At 42.2% G+C, this 23835-nt stretch overlaps 2 protein-coding genes across 2 annotated transcripts in view; one reads left to right on the top strand and one right to left on the bottom strand.

Annotated features, from left to right (window-relative positions):
• Positions 1–571: 571 nt before the first annotated feature.
• Positions 572–23835, bottom strand: part of casp8ap2 (caspase 8 associated protein 2) — a 31169-nt gene continuing 7905 nt past the window's right edge. Inside the window, exons 6-8 of the mRNA XM_089022041.1 lie at positions 21148–23812; positions 19658–19757; positions 572–1348 (exon numbers count right to left, since the gene is read on the bottom strand). Of these exons, the coding sequence (XP_088878167.1) occupies positions 1286–1348; positions 19658–19757; positions 21148–23812 (2828 nt within the window). The 3' untranslated portion in view covers positions 572–1285. The remainder of the gene's footprint in view (positions 1349–19657; positions 19758–21147; positions 23813–23835) is intronic.
• Positions 7212–13630, top strand: LOC148884076 (uncharacterized). Its single transcript, XM_089022726.1, has 3 exons — positions 7212–8842; positions 9949–10563; positions 13624–13630. Exons 1-3 carry the CDS (start codon positions 7581–7583, stop codon positions 13628–13630), a joined length of 1884 nt encoding a protein of 627 aa, XP_088878852.1. The 5' UTR covers positions 7212–7580.

A 23835-nucleotide genomic window follows, 5' to 3' on the forward strand; every position in this document is an offset into this window, starting at 1 on the left:
AGAGCCTTTCAAAACTCTCAACTATGCAAATTGACAAACGTATGTTCGTTTGGCAATTTGCATACTCGGCACGGCAACCAATCAGAAGCCTGTTTCATGCTTCAGACTATACTGTGACTGTAAAGTGTACTTGAAAGTTTTGAAAGGCGCTTAGAAAGAGGAGTCCACATGGCTTGTAGCGGTTTGCTTCTAGCTTTTGCTTTATGAAATAAAAAAACGTTTGATTGGAAAAAAAAATATTTTTTTTTTCTTGAAGAAGTTGTCGGCCACCCAGGCCGAGACGTTTTGAAAGTTGTAAGCCCGACGTAAAAGTTGTACGCCCCGGGCCTCCCGGAAGACGTTATTTCAAACACTGATAATAACCTCCAAAAACTGGCCATTTTTACAAAAAATACAATACATTTTTTACATTCTCTTCAGTTATGTTTACACGTATCTTTGACTCAAAGGAAGGCGAGAAATTTTTGTAGCATTTCTTAAACAGGTTTGTAAATAAAAACCACTCCATTTTTGTGCACACACACACACACCACATTTTTGTGGAATGAGCACTCATATCCGATGCGAACAATATAGTCAAAGTCAGCTTTATTGTCAAATATGCTTATATGCATGACATACAGCATACTACTACACTATAAACTATCAACGCTTACAATAGCTGTCAACAGGGTAAGGCCTTTCAGGAGTACAACAGTAATTTTGATGACCGATACATAACATCTACAACATGTACATACAGCCCTGCAAAAAAAGGTGAGACCACCAGGCTTTCTTCAACTTGTTCATTTTAACATGTGGCACCCCTTAAAACTGTAAAAAATAAGAAACTGCCGTAAAACACAAGACAAAACGCGGAAATTAAATCAAAATATGGTAATTATCAAAGACACCATGTCTTTAATTCAGCTCTTCCGAGGTTTTTTTTCCTCATTACCATGATGGTGCAACAAAATGTACAGTAGTGTCGATAGTACAGCTTATTACGATACTATTTCTATGAACGCAAGGAGAAAATGTACATGCCGCAGGATCGGATGTATCGATAGTCCGGTTATATCGATATTTTTTCAGACTCCCGAGAATATCGATATAACGAGACTTTACTGTACTTTTAGCTGTACAAGGTTGTTTCAATGAACAGAAAACTGAATAAAAACAATGGTGGTCTCAAATTTTATTCCGTAGCTGTATATCATATATATTCAGTGACTCCTGTGTATGAAAATCTTCTCAAAATGTCCTGGCAGGAAAACAATTAATGTGCAAACAACTTTGAGTGTGATCAAGGATGCATATTCCCATGCTTTTTGAAGAGCTTCATGAGCTGGGAAAATCTCTGAGAAATCTGAGGGAAAGAGAAACACATTGCACATGTACAGTTTAGTATCTTTTCACTCCTCCCACAAGACCCTATCAATTGCTGCCGTGGACTGCAAATTTCCCCATAAATATGTACACATACATATACATATATATACATATACACACATACATATATATACACACACACATATATATATATACACACACATATATATATACATATATATATATACATATACACATATATGTATATATATACGTGTATATATATATATATATATATATATATATATATATATATATATATATATATATATATATATATATATATATATATATATATATATACATATACACATATATATATATATATATACATATATAGATATGTACATATATACAGTAAAGTCTCGTTATATCGATATTCAAGGGAGTCCGAAAAAATATCGATATAACCGGGACTATCGATATATCCGACCCTGTTTGCATGTAATTTTCTCCGTGCGTGCATAGAAATAGTATCGATATAACCGGGGACTATCGATATATCCGATATCGATATAACGAGACTTTAATATATATATATATATATATATATATATATATATTATATTATATATTTTTTTTCTATATATAATTTCTCCACTGCGAGACTAATAAAGGCAAATCCAATCTCCTCCTCGCTCCTTCTCTATCTATCTATCTATCTATCTACCTATCTATCTATCTATCTATCTATATAAATCTCCTTATATTGATATTCTCGGGAGTCGGAAAAATGTCGATGTAACCGTACTGCATTGATACATCCGTCCTGCGCCGAACTGCATTAAAAGGTGGGGCAAATCGTAAATGGTGGATCTTTAATATGGCATATAATTTTATCATTGGGTTCATGGATTGCGTATCTAGCATGCTTTTTGTACAGTAGTGAAGTGAAAAATAGAATTATGCAAAAAATAAACACTTTTTTAATGACTATTTTCTTTCAAAAATGAAACCAATGCAAAATCCTCACATTGTTCTACACACACGAAACCACGAACGCCAGCATGTACAAAAATATGAAAAAAAGTGATTGTTGCAAGCGATAAAGATATCTGAATTCTCTTCTCTCTATATATCTCTATTTCTCTCTCTATATCTCTATCTCTCTCTATCTCTCTCCCTATCTCTATCTCTCTCTATCTATCTATGATGATTCTCTCTCTCTCTCTATATATATATATATATATATATATCTAGCTCTCTCTCTATGTCTCTCTCTGTCTCTCTATCTATCTTTCGCTCTCTCTTGCTCCTTCTCTATCTATCTATCTATCTATCTATCTATGATTCTCTCTCTCTCTCTATATATATATATATATATATATATCTCATCTCATCTCCGTACCGCTTATTCCTCATTAGGGTCGCTGGAGCCTATCTCAGCTGTCTTCGGGCACGAGGCGGGGGACACCCTGAATTGGTTGCCAGCCAATCGCAGGGCACACAAAGACGTACAACAGTCACTCTCACACTCACACCTAGGGACAATTTGGAGTAGTCAATCTGCCTGCCATGCATGTTTTTGGAGTGTGGGAGGAAACCGGAGTACCCGGAGAAAACCCACACGGGTCCGGGGAGAACATGCAAACTCCACACAGGGAGGCCGGACCGGGACGCGAACCGCCGACCTCTGCACTGTGAAGCCGGTGTGCTAACCACTTGACTACCGGGCCGCCTCTATATATATACAGTAAAGTCTCGTTATATCGATATCGGATATAGCGATAGTCCCGGTTATATTGATACTATTTCTATGCACGCACGGAGAAAATTACATGCAAACAGGGTCGGATATATCGATAGTCCCGGTTATATCGATATTTTTTCGGACTCCCTTGAATATCGATATAACGAGACTTTACTGTGTATATATATATATATATATATATATATATATATATATATATATATATATATATATATATATATATATATATATTTATACTTGTGGCAGAGAAAATGAGCACAATGACATCATCCAGTGTGGGTCCTTGGGCAAGACCCTTCACGCTAATGCCTACCTCATACAATGATGAGAGACAATAAATGGAATGACATGCCGGCTCAGACGTCGCCCGGCCAAACAAGGTCTGCGTCAGGTGCTGGGGAACCAGAGCACCCTGATGAAAAATGGGCTACTGGAACAAAGCGGAGATGGACGAGATGCGATAACATGGCTCTGTTGGAATGCTACTCAAGCAACCCTAGTCAGAGGGGTTACATGCGGAGAATGGGGGCTGAATGGTTACTTCGAAACCCACAGTCACGGTTGACCACGAAACAACTAGTAGCTCAGTGTTCCAATATCCACAAACGACAATTGCTATCACAACTTGAGATTGATGAGGTACAACACAAATTCCGAGGTGAAGGGCCCCAGGCTGCCACATCACAGGAGGAGGTTCAACCAGAGATTGGGAGGCAAGCCCCAATGAATAATGAGATTGGGAAGCCAGCCCCAATAAATGAAATGCTGAGCGAGGCAGCAAATGACCTGAGAGACAAGATCATGGCAAGAATGAAAACTGGGCAACGAAGGCACCGATTACAACGACTATGTGAAGTACCACCTGAAAGTCTCATGGAAACTGTGAATGCAGCACTGAGAACGATCCCGACCGGAACGATCACGGAAACCAATGAGCTGATATACACCTCAGCATCAGTGATCCTAGACATGCTTGGCTACAAGAGCAACCATGAGAGCCACGAGATTCATTACCCACCATGGAAAAGACGGTTGGAGGCCAAGATCAAGGCGGCTCGGAAAGATGTGAGTCAATTGACGGAGACCCAGAGAGGTGTGAATAAAAGGCCAATACCCAAGAGGTACATGCAGATAACCATACCTGAAGCACTCGAAACTGCCAAACAAAGGCTCCAGGCCTTGGCCAGTCGCCTAAAGAGGTACACGAAAGAGAATGAGGCCAGAAGAATAAACAGGCTGTTCGCAACACAACCTGCGAAAGTGTACGCTCAGTGGCAGGGTTCTAACAGCAGAGCAGACCCTCCAAGGCTGGAAACTGAAAGATACTGGAAAGGCATATGGGAGAAGGAGGTCGCACATAACAGCAGTGCACAATGGCTGGTGACTCTGAAAGAGGAGCACAGCAACCTCCCTGAACAGAACCCAGTTACCATCACAGCGGCAGATATACAGGGAAGAGTCTCAGGTATGAAAAACTGGACGGCACCAGGCCCGGATATGGTCCACACCTACTGGCTAAAGAAACTCACAGCTCTCCACGAGCGCCTAGCAGCACAAATGAACCAGCTGCTGATGGATGGGACTCACCCAGGATGGCTAACCGAAGGGCGAACAATCCTGATCATGAAGGATTCCTCAAAGGGTGCAGTTCCTTCCAACTATCGGCCAATAACCTGTCTCTCCACAACATGGAAGCTCATGTCAGGCATCATTGCGGCTAAGATAAGTGGACACATGGATCAATACATGAGCAAAGCACAGAAAGGCATTAGTAGAGATACTAGAGGTGCCAAACATCAGCTGCTGGTTGACAGAACAGTCGCTCAAGACTGCAGGTCCCGACATACCAACCTGTGCACAGCCTGGATTGATTACAAGAAAGCATATGACTCGATGCCACACACATGGATCAATGAATGCTTGGAGTTGTATAAGGTCAACAGGACCCTGAGAGCCTTCGTTGCAAACTCGATGAGGATGTGGAAAACCACACTTGAAGCCAATGGCAAGCCACTAACGCAAGTGTCCATCAAATGTGGCATATACCAAGGTGATGCACTCTCCCCACTGCTGTTCTGCATAGGACTGAACCCCCTCAGCCAGATAATCACCAAGACAGGCTATGGATACCGCCTCAAAAATGGAGCTACGATCAGTCACCTCCTCTACATGGATGACATCAAGATGTATGCTAAGAGCGAAAGGGACATAGACTCCCTGATTCACACAACCAGGATCTACAGCAGTGATATCGGAATGTCATTCGGGCTGGAGAAATGTAGTCGGATGGTGACTAAGAGGGGCAAGGTAGTTCACACTGAAGGGGTCTCACTCCCTGAAGGAACAATAGCAGACATTGAAAACAGCTACAAGTACCTCGGTATACCACAGGCCAATGGCAACCTCGAATTAGCAACAAGGAAAGCGGCTACGATCAAATACCTCCAGCGGGTGAGGCAAGTCCTCAGAAGCCAGCTTAATGGCAAGAACAAGACCTGGGCAATAAACAGCTATGCCCTGCCAGTGATCAGATACCCTGCAGGAATAATAAGGTGGCCAAAGGAAGAGATTCAGACCACGGATGTTAAGACCCGAAAACTCCTCACCATGCACGGAGGGTTCCATCCCAAGTCCAGCACCCTGAGACTGTACACAAGCCGTAAGGAAGGAGGCCGGGGACTAGTGAGTGTGAGAGCCACTGTCCAGGATGAAACATCCAAGCTCCATGAATACATCAAAGAGAAGGCTCCAACGGATGATGTACTCAGAGAATGTCTCAGTCAATGGGGAACAGAGGATGAGGTGCTGGAAGAGGGACAATCATGGGAGGAAAAGCCCCTACACGGGATGTACCACCGAACCATAGCAGAAGTGGCTGATCTCAAGAAGTCCTATCAGTGGCTAGAGAGGGCTGGCCTAAAGGACAGCACAGAGGCACTCATCCTGGCTGCCCAAGAGCAGGCCCTGAACACCAGAGCCATAGAGGCAGGGATATACCACACCAGACAAGACCCAAGGTGTAGGTTGTGCAAAGAGGCACCTGAGACAATCCAACACGTAACTGCAGGGTGTAAGATGCTGGCAGGGAAAGCCTACATGGAGCGCCATAACCAGGTGGCTGGCATAGTCTACCGAAACATCTGTGCGGAGTATGGACTGGAAACCCCAAGGTCAAAATGGGAAACACCTCCCAAGGTGGCGGAGAATGACCGAGCAAAAATCCTGTGGGACTTCCAGATACAGACTGACAAGATGGTAATGGCCAACCAACCAGATATCGTGGTCATAGATAAAGGGGAAAGGAAAGCCGTTGTCGTGGATGTAGCGGTCCCGAGTGATGGGAACATCAGAAAGAAGGAACATGAGAAAATCGAGAAATACCAAGGGCTCAGAGAGGAGCTGGAGAGAGCCTGGAAGGTAAAGGTGACAGTCGTGCCTGTGGTGGTCGGAGCACTTGGGGCAGTGACCCCCAAACTCGACGAGTGGTTGCAACAGATCCCGGGAACAACATCGGATATCTCGGTCCAGAAAAGCGCAGTGCTGGGAACAGCACGGATACTGCGCAGAACCCTCAAGCTTCCTGGCCTCTGGTAGAGGACCCGAGCTGAAATGGGGACAGACACCACCCATGGTGGGTGAGACGAGGATTTTTTAATTAATATATATATATATATCTTTCTCTCTCTCTCTTTATCTCTCTTTATCTCTCTCTATTTCTCTATATCTCTCTCTATCTAGCTATCTATCTTTCTCTCTCTCTCTCTCTCTCTCTGTCTATCTATCTAGTCTCTCTCTATCTCTAAATCTATCTATATCTATCTCTACCTCTACCCTCTCTATCTCTCTCTACCTCTAAATCTCTATCTCTATCTCTAAATCTATCTCCCTATCTCTCTCTCTATCTCTACCTACCTCTCGATCTCTCTATCGCTCTACCTCTATCTCTACCTCTACCCTCTCTATCTCTATCTATCTGTCTATCCAGTCTATCTAACTTTCTATCTGTCTATCCAGTCTGTCTATCTAGTCTCTCTCTCTCTATATATCTCTAAATCTATCCTCTACCCTCTCTATCTCTATACCTACCTCTCGATCTCTCTATCGCTCTACCTCTATCTCTACCTCTATCTATCTCTATCTGTCTTTCTCTCTCTATCTATTTTTACATCTCTCTCTATAGCTCTCTCACTACTGACGATGGCACACTACAGACGATGTGTGTCATCTACGATGTCCCAAATTCACAACCTCCCATCCCTGAGGCACAGCTCCCACACCACTCTCAACATCAAGGCTAATCTCATGTGAGGACCATCCATTGGCACAAATGGACAGAATAACATCACGTCCAGTGTTTCATGATTCTTAGTATCTGGATGCTATCCAGTGACTGCTGTGAAAGGACAGCTGACAACATAGGAAAGTCTGTGTGACAGCTTGGAGAGACAGCTGACAGGAGGGAATAGACCCCACTGGGGCTGTCATGGGCTAGCTACCCATGGTGGCAGTCACCAACGCTGGTTCAGTTTGTTGGAGGCATCCGCTAAATGCTACAGAAAGAATACAAAGAAAGATACCCCTAGAGCCTGCGAGAGCGGGGGCGCAAGATGGCTCAATGACTGACAACACGGTTACCGACCCAGGAACGAACCTGACTACGAGCAAGAACATGGCACATGAGACAACGGCAGCAGGATACTCACTCAAGGTGTGCGTCTGTGGCTGGGCAAAAGTAACATCAGCTATCGGGTTTACGATCCACCAAGGGAAGAGACAGTGCTTGGGAAAGCAGAGACAAGGGCCTCGCATTGACCAATATTTCTTACGAAGTCAGACGTCAAATAAGTCGAGTGAAGCACAGCGACGGGACGACAACCAAAGTTCGCAGAGCGTCTACACCCCTGTCAGGGACAATGGCAATGCACTCACAGAACGAAAGGTGGAAGAGCCCACGCAACCACAGAAACCTCCCAAGGAGGACAAGATCAAAGGGCACAGACCAAGTGTGAAGTGGCCAAAAGCTATCGAGAAAAGAGAGTGGGAAACCGTCAACAACGATCTGACCAAAATCTTGGAGCAACAAGTGGGCACAGCAGAGAAAAATCTGGAAAATATTGGTGACATCATCTATCACTACGGGGAGGAGCGCTTTGGAGTATACATCCGGAAAACCGCCAATGCAAGACCACCACCAACCAAATCCAGGAGGCAGCAAGAGATAGACAGACTGGTCAGAGAAAGAAGGGACCTGCAAAAACAGTGGAAGAAGGCCTCTGATGCAGAGAAAGAAGGTCTCATGCTGCTCCAAGGGGACATCAAATGCCGGTTGGCAACCTTACGAAGGGCAGAAAACTTGAGAAAACATCGCAAGAACAAGGAACACACAAGAACACGGTTCTATAAAAACCCCTTCAAGTTTGTCAAAGACCTCTTCGCGAAGGACAAAAGCGGAATCCTTAAAACCTCCAAGCAGGAACTTGAAAAGCATCTGGAAAAGGTCCACCAGGACACAAAAAGGCAGGAAAAACTAGTTATCCCACATGACATCCCCTCTATTGAACCACCACAATTCAACCTCAAGACTGGCCCTCCAAAATGGAAGGAAGTGGACAATACAATACGACGTGCAAGATCAGCATCAGCCCCGGGGCCAAATGGAGTTCCATATAAGCTCTACAAGAACGCACCAGATGTTCTGCGTTATCTTTGGAGACTCATGAGGATTGTGTGGCAGAAAGGGATAATACCAAAGGCATGGCGAAGAGCCGGAGGCGTACTAATTCCCAAGGAGAAGGATGCGGCAGACATCAGTCAATTCCATCCAATTAGCCTTCTCAACGTTGAGGGGAAAATCTTCTTTAATGTTTTAGCACGGAGACTTTCCACCTACCTGGAGAAGAACAAGTACGTCGATACATCTGTACAGAAGGCTGGCATCCCTGGGTTCTCTGGTTGCTTGGAGCACACGAGTATGATCTGGCACCAAATCCAAGCGGCAAAGAAAGACAAGAGAGATCTTCATGTCATCTTCCTTGACCTGGCCAATGCCTTTGGCTCAGTTCCCCATAACCTTCTCTGGGAATCCTTCAACTTCTTCCATGTTCCACTACCCATTACTGCCTTGGTAAAAGCCTACTTCGAAGACCTGCAACTCTGCTTCACAACACCTGACTTCACAACATCATGGCAGCGTGTACGATTTCACCCCTGGCCTTCACAATGGCCATGGAGGTCATCATCAGGGCGTCAAGGTGGGTGGTGGGAGGTGAGCGAACAAGGAATGGGATTCACCTCCCACCTATCCGGGCATACATGGATGACATGACCACCTTGACCACTACCGCAGCTTGCACCAGGCGGCTACTTGGAAAGCTGCAGGAAAAAATTAAATGGGCCCGGATGAAAATCAAGCCGAGCAAGTCACGCAGCATCTCAATCGTCAAGGGACAGCTAAAAAATGTGAAGTTCTGCATTGGTGATGACCCAATACCAACGGTGTCTGAGGAACCGGTCACAAGCCTGGGCAGGTGGTACAATGCAAGCCTCAGAGACAAAGATCAAGTGCAGCAACTCAAGCAGGACATCACCAATAGTCTGGAAAACATCAACAAGACTGAGCTGCCAGGAAAGCTCAAGCTCTGGTGTCTGCAGTTTGGAGTTCTCCCTCGGGTAATGTGGCCACTCACAGTCTATGAGGCCCCACTCTCAACTGTGGAGAAGATGGAGCGAACCATCACTAGATATGTGAAACGCTGGCTTGGTGTTCCACGCTGTCTGTCTAACATCGGCCTTTATGGCAAAGGGGTCCTTGAGCTTCCAATCACAAGCCTCACCGAAGAGTACAAGTGCGCTAAAGTGAGACTTCAGATGACCCTCACAGACTCCAGAGACCAGAAGATCAGTCAAGCTGCACCCCCCCTATCAACGGGACGGAAATGGACGCCATCCATTGCAGTGCAGCAGGCCACAGCAGCTCTAAGGCACAGCGACATTGTGGGACACGTTCAGCTCGGAAGAGGAGGGTTTGGCCTTACAAACAAACCTTTTTGGCGTAAGGCTTCAACATCGGAAAGAAGGAAAATGGTGATAGCAGAGGTGCGCCGCCAAGAAGAAGCTGAAAGAACTGCACGGGCTGTCTCTCTTGCCAAGCAGGGACAATGGATGAGGTGGGAAGGCCTGGAGAAGAGAAGGCTCAGCTGGAAGGATCTCTGGGAAATGGAGGCAAGCAACATCAGCTTCATCATCAGAGCCATCAATGACGTGCTCCCATCTCCGAAAAACCTCCACCAATGGTATGGCGAAGATCCAACCTGTGACCTCTGTCGAACGCCAGGAACTCTCAAACACATCCTGACCGGTTGTAAGACCAGCCTCACACAAGGCCGCTACACCTGGAGGCACAACCAGGTCCTAAAGAGTTTGGCATTTGTCCTTGAGAGCAAGAGGAATACCATCAACTCCTTGCCGATGCGAGCCACCACGTCCAGCACAGCACCATTGACCTTCATCCGAGAGGGACAGGAAAAGCCCAACCATCCTACTGCTAAACCAGAAGTTGGACAGCTATCCGGGGCCCGCGACTGGGAGATGCGGGTTGACATTGGCCAGCAATTGGTTTTCCCAGCGGAGATTGCAGCCACCACCCTCAGACCAGACTTGGTGCTCTGGTCCTCGTCACTCAAGGCTGTCTACATCGCAGAACTCCCAGTCCCGTGGGAAAACTCTGTTGAAGAGGCCTATGAGCGCAAGAAGCTGCGCTACACTGAACTCGCAGTGGAGGCGCAACAGCGGGGATGGAAAACCAAAGTATATCCAATTGAAGTTGGATGCAGAGGGTTTGTGGCTTCCTCCACCATCAGGCTGCTAAAAGACCTGGGTATCCATGGACAGGCTCTGCGGCACACAGTTAAGTCACTCTCTGAAGCGGCAGAAAGAAGCAGCCACTGGCTCTGGATGAAGAGGAAGGACCCTTGTTGGGCTCATAGGTCAGCAACCTAAGACCCCCCCCCATCAGCTTCTGAACATCTGATTGGGCATGGGACACAAGCGCAGGCGTGATCAACCTGTCGCTGGCCACCATCGATGAGGGTGTCTAGTGATTAAAAGGCCGAAACACCCAATGATTCTTTGGTACACTACTGACGATGTGTCCCAAATTCAAAACCTCCCATCCCTGAGGCACAGCTCCAACATCACGTACAGTGGTTCATGATTCTCCTCTCTCTCTCTCTCTCTCTCTCTCTCTCTCTCTCTCTATATATATATATATATATATATATATATATATATATATATATATATATATATATATATATATATATATATATATATATATATATATATATATATATATATATATCTATCTCTCTCTCTCTATATCTCTAGCTCTCTCTCTCCCTATCTCTAGCTATCACTCTCTCTCTATCTCTATCTCTCTATATCTCTCTCTATTTCTCTATATCTCTCACTCTCTATCTATCTATCTATCCATCCATCTATCATCCATCCATATCTCTCTTTATCTATATTTCTCTCTATCTATCTATCTATCTATGATGATTCACTCTCTCTCTCTCTCTCTCTATATATATATATATATATATATATATATATATATACAGATATATACAGTAAAGTCTCGTTATATCGATATCGGATATATCGATAGTCCCGGTTATATCGATACTATTTCTATGCACGCACTGAGAAAATTACATGCAAACAGGGTCGGATATATCGATAGTCCCGGTTATATCGATAGTCCCGGTTATATCGATATTTTTTCAGACTCCCTTGAATATCGATATAACGAGACTTTACTGTATATATATATATATATATATATATATATATATATATATATATATATATATATATATATAGCTCTCTCTCTCTCTCTCTCTCTCTATCTTTTTCTCTGTCTCTCTATCTATAGATATCTATCTATCTTTCTCTCTCGCTCTCTCTTTCTCTCTCTCTCTTTTTCTCTCTCGCTCCCTCTCTATCTATCTATCTATCTATCTGTCTATCCAGTCTATCTAACTTTCTATCTGTCTATCCAGTCTATCTGTCTATCTAGTCTCTCTCTCTATCTCTGTCTTTATCTCTAAATCTATCTCTATCTCTACCTCTCTATTTCTATATCCCTATCTCTATCTCTACCTCTACCCTCTCTACCTCTACCTCTAAATCTCTCTCTATCTCTATTTCTATCTCTCTCTATCTCTACCTACCTCTATCTCTACCTCTACCCTCTCTATCTCTAGATCTCTCTCTCTCTCTGTCTTTCTCTCTCTATCTATCTTTACATCTCTCTCACTACTGACGATGGCACACTACAGACGATGTGTGTCATCTACGATGTCCCAAATTCACAACCTCCCATCCCTGAGGCACAGCTCCCACACCACTCTCAACATCAAGGCTAATCTCATGTGAGGACCATCCATTGGCACAAATGGACAGAATAACATCACGTCCAGTGTTTCATGATTCTTCTTCTGAATACAACACAATTAAATACATGGATGGAAAACAAAAACTGCAACGGTTACATTACTTCTGTTGATGAAGTATTCTGCAGCACGTCGAACTCTTTCGCGATGGAGGATTTGCTCCTTGTTGGATTCTCCTCGACAGCCACTATTGCCTTGTACTTTGTTCCGAGGTCACAATTCTTACGTTTCCCCATGGTTTAAATTGGTGTTGAACAACAGTACTGTATATAAGCTCTGCTACACCTTTTTTATTGTGCTCTCGTATGACAGTTCAAAACACGGAAGCTGGTAGAAAATGGCGTCTGCTACATTGCGCAAGACACGGACGGGAGCTGGTCACGTGACTTGGTCACCAACGGCGTGACCAATACAGATTTCGATAATGGTGGTACTGTATAGAAACCCCTCAGCAAATATTGATTCACCTTAACCCTTTACGGAGGATTGGGTCAAATTCGGTACACTAAAGATAAGTGCTTATAGATCGAAAAAATGAAAGGTTGCAGTTGAAGTGCTGATTGGAACTGATGCAGCACAAGTTACATGTCCCTTTAAAACAGGTAATGTGCAGCTTTGCCTTTAAGAGCGTCAGTGACATCATCTCTTTCTTGCGCAACACAACGTGCGCTCCTCGATCTTCGAAGCACCTTCTATTTTTCGTCATGGATCAAATATCACGTAAGTATATGTTGTGACGATTTTATGAGCTATTCAGAAGAGGTTTACCTTGATACTGAAATGTATAAACTAACGCTAACTTGTTTATTTACCAAGAAATATTAAAAATTAGTAGTGTCCCGAATTTGGAACATTCGGCGTGCGAACGCTATTTTCATGATGATATTGTTGATCCTGACTTGGTACCCAATGCGAATAATTGTAAGTGAATGGTGCGTTTTACACTCATAGCTGTGCATTCTCAATATAATTATTGAAACGGAGGTCCATATGTTTTTTTTGGTATCTCCGAAACAGAAATTAAAAAAACGTAAACATTTTCATCATAATGTCTGGTACAAATTTAACACTCCCTATATCCAAAAGACTGTGAAACATGGTAGAAGCAGGTACAACACTTACAAGTTTCTGTGAAAAAAATGACAGGAAAAGCTAAAAGTCGATATTTTATTTGGGGCAAATCAAAGACAGCAGAATTACTTCCGAAGGCCTTGAGGACATTAGATTGGCATGTCAACTAAAATCATCTGTGAGAAAGAATTTGTAATCAGAAAATGTAGAAATGATTGTTTTGAAGAACGTAATAGGTTGCATTTCCACTTGTGTTATGTAAGGTTTTGTTGCCACCTAGTGGAGAAAATAGTCCCCACTACCGTATGTGCATTTCACATTCTCAAATACAGTACAGTCACTAGAAGATAAAGCATCTGAAAGTTTGTGATGTAATGTAAGGAAAGAGTTGCCCATTTCACGGTAAGATCAGAGCATTGACATCAAATGGTCGGTATAGTTTTTGCTTTTTTGAATGTTGCTGTGCCCATATGTTTTTTTCTAAATTCCCATGTACTGTATATCTTTCCAGATCCTGATGAGAATGAAATAGATGACCATGTTGATGAAGAAATTTTGGCATCGGACACAGTCGTGACTGTTGCATTGATGAACTTCTATCACTATTGAAATATTTTCAAAGGATTTTCGATGAAAAAATGATGGATATTATTGTTGAACAGTCGAAATTCTATGCAATGCAAAATGACATCAATAAGCCTCTGTGTCTCGCCGAAGAAGAGCTTGAGAAGTGGCTGGGATTGATATATTGTTTCTCAATCTCAAAATGCCCAACCACTCAGATTCATTGGGCTTGAAAGCTATCACCACTAACTGATTATGCTGCAGAATGTACTGTATGTCAAGGGATCGCTTCAAAATTATAAAAAGGAACTTGCATATAGCAGACAACACAAAGCAAGGTACTCGGGGAAGCCCAAATTATCCCTTGCACAAAGTAAGGCCAATGATAAAAGTTTCAAGAATTACCCAAATCACAGCGTTTGTCAATTGATGAACAAATTGTACTCTATGAAGGTAGATTTACACTCAAGCAGTGTCTACCAAATAAACCAATGAACTGGGGGTTCAAGTTGTTTGTGCTGGCAGGTTATAATGGCTACATGTATGCATTCCATATACAGGAACGATAGATCCAGTCAGTGACTCCAAGGTTCCCGATCTGAAAGTGACCTCAAATGTTGTGCTCCATTTGGCTCAAAACATCCAACCAAGAAAGAATCATCGATTGTATTTTGATAATTGGTTTACGTCTATCCCCTTACTCCAATATTTGGCAACAAGAAAAATCTGGTGTTGTGGCACAATCGATTGTGGCTCAATCGATTGTTCAGCTGATCCGCAGCTAAAAGACATTGAGGTTCTGTTCCCGCCAATGATACAGTATTCGGTTTGACAACATAGCTCATGTTCCATATGTTGCAAAGAACCGCAACAGGTGCAAGCATGGCACGTGCTCGGTGAAAACTAATATTTACTGCAAAAAAATGCAATGTAAATCTTTGTTTGAATCATCACAAGAACTGCTTTGCATTATTCCATGGTTATTAGCTAGTTTTCCTTATCTGTAAAGGAACTATGTATTTTTATGTAAACATTTTATGTAAATATTTTATGTAAATTATGTCTGTATTTTATGTAAATATTTTATGTATTTTATTATTTTAATAAAAAGACTCAATATAGGTCTTTCATGACGATTGTGCCAAATTAGGCACATTATCAAATTTTCTACATTATTGAAAAATAATAAAAAAGGAAGCTACTAGTATGTTATTATATCCATCAGTCACCATAAAAACTGAACATTTTTTTTCTAAGTAGAAAATAATTCAGGCCGTAAAGGGTTAAACTGCTTTTGTATCGATATAAACATAGCAAAATGGCCGGCGGGAGATAAAAAAGAGCACCATAGTAACCGGATTATCGTAATAACCATGAATCGTACCAAACGGAACTAATTATCCATAAAAAGACTAGAAATGTGCACGGGAAATGAAACAAGTATCATAATAAGCAGTATTATCAATATAACCGATATAACGAGACTTTACTGGATATATATACAGTAAAGTCTCGTTATATCGATATTCAAGGGAGTCTGAAAAAATATCGATATAACCGAGACTATCGATATATCCGACCCTGTTTGCATGTAATTTTCTCCGTGCGTGCATAGAAATAGTATCGATATAACCGGGACTATCGATATATCCGATATTGATATAACGAGACTTTACTGTATATATATATACATGGTAGAAGCAGGTACAACACTTACAAGTTTCTGTAAAAAAAATGACAGGAAAAGCTAAAAGTCGATATTTTATTTGGGGCAAATCAAAGACAGCAGAATTACTTCCGAAGGCCTTGAGGACATTAGATTGGCATGTCAACTAAAATCATCTGAGAGAAAGAATTTGTAATCAGAAAATGTAGAAATGATTGTTTTGAAGAATGTAATAGGTTGCATTTCCACTTGTGTTATGTAAGGTTTTGTTGCCACCTAGTGGAGAAAATAGTCCCCACTACCGTATGTGCATTTCACATTCTCAAATACAGTACAGTGACTAGAAGATAAAGCATCTGAAAGGACAGAAGTTCTGTTTGTGATGTAATGTAAGGAAAGAGTTGCCCATTTCACGGTAAGATCAGAGCATTGACATCAAATGGTATATATATATATATATATATATATATATATATATATATATATATATATATATATATATATATATATATATATATATATAAAATCCTTGTCTCACCCACCATGGGTGGTGTCTGTCCCCCATTTTAGCTCGGGTCCTCGACCAGAGGCCAGGAGCTTGAGGGTTCTGCGCAGTATCCGTGCTGTTCCTAGCAGTGCACTTTTCTGGACCGAGATATCTGATGTTGTTCCCGGGATCTGTTGCAACCACTTGTCTAGTTTGGGGGTCACTGCCCCGAGTGCTCCAACCACCACAGGCACGACTGTCACCTTTACCTTCCAGGCCCTCTCCAGCTCCTCTCTGAGCCCGTGTTATTTCTCATGTTCCTTCTTTCTGATGTTTCCATCACTCGAGGCCGCTACAACCACGACAACGGCTTTCCTTTGCCCTTTATCTATGTCCACGATATCTGGTTGGTTGGCCATTACCATCTTGTCAGTCTGTATCTGGAAGTCCCACAGGATCTTGTCATTCTCTACTACCTTGGGAGGTGTTTCCCATTTTGACCTTGGGGTTTCCAGTCCATACTCTGCACAGATGTTTCGGTAGACTATGCCAGCCACCTGGTTGTGGTGCTCCATGTAGGCTTTAGCTGTAAGCTAAGAGCAAAAGGGACATAGACTCCCTGATCCACACAACCAGGATCTACAGCAGTGACACCGGGATGTCATTCGGGCTGGAGAAATGTAGTCGGATGGTGACCAAGAGGGGCAAGGTAGTCCACACTGAAGGGGTCTCACTCCCTGAAGGAACAATAGCAGACATTGAAAACAGCTACAAGTACCTCGGTATACCACAGGCCAATGGCAACATCGAACTCGCAACAAGGAAAGCGGCTACAACCAAATACCTCCAGCGGGTGATGCAAGTCCTGAGAAGCGGGCAATAAACAGCTATGCCCTGCCAGTGATCATATACCCTGCAGGAATAATAAGGTGGCCAAAGGAAGAGATTCAGAACACGGATGTTAAGACCCGAAAACGCCTCACCATGCATGGAGGGTTCCATCCCAAGTCCAGCACCCTGAGACTGTACAACAGCCGTAAGGAAGGAGGCCGGGGACTAGTGAGTGTGAGAGCCACTGTCCAGGATGAAACATCCAAGCTCAATGAATACATCAAAGAGAAGGCTCCAACGGATGATGTACTCAGAGAATGTCTCAGACAATGGGAAACAGAGGATGAGTGAGGTGCTGGAAGAGGGACAATCATGGGAGGAAAAGCCCCTACACGGGATGTACCACCGAACCATAACTGAAGTGGCTGATCTCAAGAAGTCCTATCAGTGGCTAGAGAGGGCTGGCCTAAAGGACAGCACAGAGGCACTCATCCTGGCTGCTCAAGAGCAGGCCCTGAACACCAGAGCCATAGATGCACGGGTATACCACACCAGGCAAGACCCAAGGTGTAGGTTGTGCAAAGAGGCACCTGAGGCAATCCAATACATAACTGGGTGTAAGATGCTGACAGAGAAATCTCCCGCCGGCCATTCCGCCATGTTTATATCGATACAAAAGATACTTAGGATGAATCGCTATTTGTTTAAGGGTTTCTACACAGTACCACCATTATTGAAATCTGTATCGGCCGCGCCGTTGGTCGACTTGGTCACGTGACTTGGTTGCGTGACTTGGTTACGTGACCAGCTCTTGCAGTGGAGTAGACGCCATTTTGCTACCGTCTTCAACCATAACAAAACGAAAGAATTGTGACCTCGGAAGGAAATACAAGGCAATCATGGCTGTTGAGGAGAATCCAACACGAAATTAAAGGCAAGTATGCCCCAGAAGATTCCCACAATGACGAAGATGAAGAACCAACAAAAACACAAGTGTTGCACGGTGTTACAGACGTAGTACAATTTTACTTAGAATCCAGAGAAAATGCATCAGGTTTTTTACAAATGTTAAACAAGATTGAATCGTTTGTGTTAAAAGGTGAAAATGGGAAGCAGAACAAGATTGAAGATTTTTTTAAATTGCATACTGTAAAAGCTCTCAGTCGTACAGGAGTGGTCCATCGATGAGAAGGTTTCTTCAGCCGTCATCTGTACAAATTTGAAGGTTTCGGACATTTCGCCTCCTATCCAAGAGGCTTCGTCAGCGAACTAAAGTCTGACTGGTCGTATCGGCCCTATTTATATATCCCTAATGTCTAGACAAGGCGGCGCCGGACACAGCTATGATAGGTCTCTACTCTCAGGTTGGGGGAGCAGAGGACCACTCCCTGTGGCCCCACTGATTGTTTCTACATTCCTGACTAACGACTGGCCTATTTGCCTCACTCCCACCGGTATCACCTCATCAGCATTACGAATGTTGCCTAACCTGTTTTGCCTAAGCAGGGTATTGTATGAACGATCCAAATTGAACCTCACCCCACCAGACCGGTTTAATGAAGGATTTTGTTGTTTTATAAGAATCGCTTCTTTTACCCCCCTTTCAAACCATCTATGTTCTTTCGCTAAGATTTTAACCTCATTGTCGTCAAATGAGTGGTTGCTAGTTTTTAGGTGCAAATGTACTGCGAGTCAAAACATATCAGGAGAGCACTCACTAACTGTGGGTACCCTCATTGGTCATTCAACAAATGTCAGAAAGAAAGAATAGGAAATGAAACCAAAAATTCTCAAGATACAAAAAGGAGAGGAGCAGCAGGAATTTCTGAAAAATTACAAAGAGTCCTTTGGCAACACAAAATTCCTACTTATTTCAAACCGATAAACACGTTAAGGCAAAAATTAGTGCGTCCAAAAGATAGGCTACCAAATGAAAAACAAAGTAATGTAGTTTATTCAACACAATGTAAGAATGAAAATTGTAAAGAGCAGTACATTGGGGAGACTCAACAAATTCTCAAAAAAAGACTATCAACATCGCAGTGATAATACTAGTGGGCCTCAATCGGCAGTACATTTGCACCTAAAAGCTAGCAACCACTCATTTGACAACAATGAGAATATCGATACAACGAGACTTTACTGTATATGTATATTTTGTGTAGCTTTAAGGCTTAGAAAATTAGAAAGTAGAAAATTATGTTTTATGGAGACCTGGGAACGGATTATTCTATTTTGACGGTTTCCTATGGGAAATTAATTTTTAGGACACACACTTTTCGCCTTAAACACTCTGTCTGGGAACCAATTAAGTGTATAAGCCAAGGTATCACTGTATTGTCTATGTAATAATTGTAAAAATTACTTCACGGATTTCACTTATCACGTGTTCTTTTTGGAATGTAAACCCCACGATGAACAATGTGTCACTCTTTAATTGAGTGTGTAAGACATAATTATAATTTAAATATTTCCGTACTGTCAAGACAAACTCAACATACCTGCTCTGATGGTTTCTTAAGTTTAGCGGACAAGGCAGCAAACGTTTTGCGTGAAGCACCTTTTGTTTTCAGGTCAACGAGAATGGCTCGATCTTCATCTCTGGAATGGTAATACAGGAAAAAAATTAGCCATGGACAATATTTTTCATTGGAATCTACCTTTATGCCTAGAAAAGAGGACATGTCAGAATGGGTTTCATATTTGAAATGTCTGACGTTCACCGTATCGCATCTGTGCATTTTTTTTAAACTTGAAACTAAAACAGTATATAAATTAATTAGATTCAATCATATGAACAAAGCCGCCAACCGTGACCGATTATCCATATTTTATAATGAATTCACTGACTGCTACCTCGTTACATGTGGAACACTGCTTATGCCAGACATTTAAAAACAACCAAAATCATGGGTCACGTTGCTTAAACAGGTTAAGGAGTACACATGCTTTGGCAATAATAATTGTTTGACAACATGATGCAGGTGCTTCGTTCTGCTATTAGCTCTCTATATACAGTGTATACAGTACAGTGAAACCTCGGTTTACGAACCCCTTGGCCTACGAACTTTTCGGTTGATGAATGTTGAATTTGACAATTTTACTTTGGCATACAAACTTTAGCTTGGCGTACGAACTTTTTTCATACACGGAGCTGCCTTAATGAGTGATGTGTCGTTCGCGCACGAGCCCGTTCTTCTAGCAAAATGGCAGATGACTGTTTATGTCCTCTAGTCCCCGCCCCCAGTCTTCGGTTAAAGCCACGTGATTGGTCAAGAACGCAGCGGTGTGGGGTGGGGGGGGGGTTAACATTAAAGAGACAGGCAGACGACAGTGAGAGTTTCAACTTTGATAGTTCAAAGGCAGAGTGTAGACTGCAAGGTTAAAATATCCCATCAAGCCATTATTTTGATTCTCCAGCAATGCAAGACGTCTTGGCGTGACGTCACGAACTGGGGGCGGGACTTTCTGAAAATGCCCAATTCGCAGCACAATTTTTTGCAGATTTTGGACACTTGAAGTCATTTTTATTGGTGGATTTTGCATTTGAATAAAAATATCATACTGCGTGTTTTGGGTATTTTAGATGCTATAAAACGTCTTTCTGATGTCAGTTAAGAAACAAAAAAGCGACGTCAGTTGTCCTTTAAGGCTTAGAAAATCAGAAAGTACAAAATTATGTTTTATGGGGACCTGGGAACAGATTATTCTCATTTTAATGGTTTCTTATGGGAAATTAATTTTTGAGATACACCCTTTTCGCCTTACACACTGTCTGTGAACCAATTAAGTTCGTAAGCCAAGGTATCATTGTACTCACATTTCTTGATTCTAAACAAAACAACGCTGGATTTCAAAGTAAAAAACAATGTTCCGCTAAAAGGTTCGGAAAGTAAATTTTCGTTTCACAGCTGTAGGTTACTTTAAAGCACACACTGGTAGCTTTATAATTCTCTGTGAACATTTTTACAATTTGATATCAGATCCTTACCTGGTCCACGCCATCACGAAAGCTCCTCTTTTCTTGATGACGTTCTTGGCAGATAAACTCTTTGTAGATGAAGGTAAGGATTTCGCTTTAACAAAATTCTTGAAGCTGATTGCGTTTTCTTCGCACTTTTTTGGACGCTTTGCTGTTGACTGTTCTAGTTGCTTTTTCCGTTTTTTACTTTTCGGACAAAACTTTTTGGTTTCTCCTGTGGTGGTTTTTGTTTCCCCTGCGATTCTGTCTGAATTTGATATTTCCATTTCACTCAGCATGTCTGAACAGTTTGCCATTTCCTTGCTTGTCTGGTTCGTTTCTGAGCTTTCACTTTTGCCTTGCTCAGTGCTTGTGGAAGGAATGATGCAGTTCTGTGATTCAGGAGGATTTGTTTCTGAAGGATTTGGGTTTTTGTCCTTCATGAGTTTAATGTCAAAAGTGTGCTTCAGAAAAGCTTCTTTGGAAGTAGAAATTTTAAAAGTCGTTTTTGGAGACATGCAATTCTTTAAATCTTCTATTGCAGAATCTTCTGAGGTACTTGACAGATGATCGAAGAGTTGAGGTTGTTTTTTAAGCCTCAAAAAATCTTCAATCAAGTCAATTTCATTTGAAACATCTTCACATGTTACGAGGTCCTCAGAAAGGTCAGAGTGACTGTATTTCGTAGGTGTAATAGTGCGTGGATGAGCGCATTTATGCATCTTGTTGTAGAAGTATTTGCCTTGTCTTTCCTGAGCGACCATATCTTCTCGATGGGGATCTTCTGTTAGCTTTTGTATTAATGTTTCATCTGTGGTGAGGTTCATACCCGTCTGTATATTCTCCTGCCGGATCTTCACAATAAAGTGATCATTGGACTTCTCCAGCACAACTGCCTGCATGGGCAATTCAGGCTTCAACACAAAAGCATTGACAGAAGCCTGTGAGGGCACACTGTTGCTCGATTCAAGGCTGGAGTTGTCTGTGTCAAGGGCCAGGTGAATGTCTTGTTCAGTAGCATCTTGACCATCGAGAAGAGCATCTTCACTAATGTGAGCACTGATGACACTATCTGGGGTGGTTGCAATATGTAACCCGGAGGGCTGGAGAAAACTCAAGTGGCTGTCAGACTTGAGAGGTGATGGAATAGTAAGAGAAACTGCCAGATCTTCAGCTAGAATTGAATAATTTCTCTGTGACAAAGAGCTGGAGTGCAGTGTTGCATGATTCTCCGATGGAACCTCTAACAAGCAGCTTTCATCAAATAAAGCCGGATTTGGTCTGTCCTGATCTTTGGACCGTGGTGACATGCCTTGAGGTAAAAGGCTAGACCACGTAGCAATTAGTTTCGAGGGCGCATCAAATTTGGCCGGTGAAAAGAATTTACATGGATATTCAAATTTATTTGGAGTTGTAATGTTGATGAGCCTTTCGCCAGTCTTCTTTGGTGTACAAAGAGCCCATGATGTGCTCTCTCCACTTATTCCAGTGGTTTCAAGAAGGTCTGATCCTTGCAGGAGGCACTTAAATATTTCTCCCATTTGAGAGTCTCTTACCAGGTTGAATGTTAAACTGGTAGCTTGCTGGTCTGTGAGTAGCTCAAAGTCATTTTTTTCCAGCATTGATGTATTTTTAGAAGTTACCAAAGAGGCCATTTTATGTTTATCTGAAATGGGAGATTTTTGAGGAGCACAGTCTTCTGCTGCATCTATAGTGCCAAAATTATGTTTATTGGCATGCCCTTTTTCCTTTGCTGTTGGACTAATCCTTATGCCTTTACCTCTGCCACCAAGACCTGTTTTATGAGTAGCAGCACATGGTTTGATTTTATTCACAGAGCTTTGCACACCTTTTGAATCTTTCCGAGTCTGCACTTTCTCTCTAGGCAATCTCAAAAGTCTTTCTCTGTCACTCGACCAATATTCTTCAGGCAATGTTTTTGCTGGTCCACACAGGCTTTTCAGTGTCATGTAAACATCCTTGAGGAAGAATTCAACTTGATCATCTACAAAGGCCCACAACTTTTGCTTCAGATCAACAGCTTGTTGGTCAAAAATGCGTTTTACAATACCGTTGTCTGCTACTTTGTTGAACACAGACACAATTAATATTTTTAGCTTTGATTTCAGCTCCACTGGCTGACAGCATATTTGACTAAAATTTGCTCCATCCACAAATTGCATGAATGATTCTCTGAAATTCTCCATCACACTGAAGAAACTCTTCTTTGGAAAGGTTTTGTGAAGCTTCATGTATTTTTTCCGGTTTTCTGACCGAACTGATGTGAACATTTCCATGACTTCTTCTATTGTTGAAAAACAAGCCTTCGCTGATGTTGGGCAAGCTGTTTTAAAACGGCTCATATCCTCGGGACTTTGTAATGACACACTCTCTATTCTATACTTTTCTTTTGAAGCGAGAGAAGTTGCTTCAGACTTCCTTTTCAATAGATTTGCTTCATTTCGTAGCTTTTCTTCCACTCTCATACTTTTGCCAGCATTGATGGGTGATTGTGACTCCTCACTTCCACTTGAAATGACAGCTTCCTTAAGTTTGGTGTCAGAATGATTTGAAGGCAATTGTGATAATTTGTCATCTGTGTCCTCCTTGTCATATATTGAAGGACATCCTGGATATTTGTTTTCTTTGTTTAGATCCAATTTCTTGAAGGCACCATTAGCTGAATTTGAGAACTCTGTACAAATGAGAGAGAAGAAT

This window comes from Hippocampus bargibanti, linkage group LG19, assembly GCF_051943395.1.
Source record: "Hippocampus bargibanti isolate YZ-2025 linkage group LG19, ASM5194339v1, whole genome shotgun sequence".
Lineage (NCBI taxonomy): Eukaryota > Metazoa > Chordata > Actinopteri > Syngnathiformes > Syngnathidae > Hippocampus > Hippocampus bargibanti.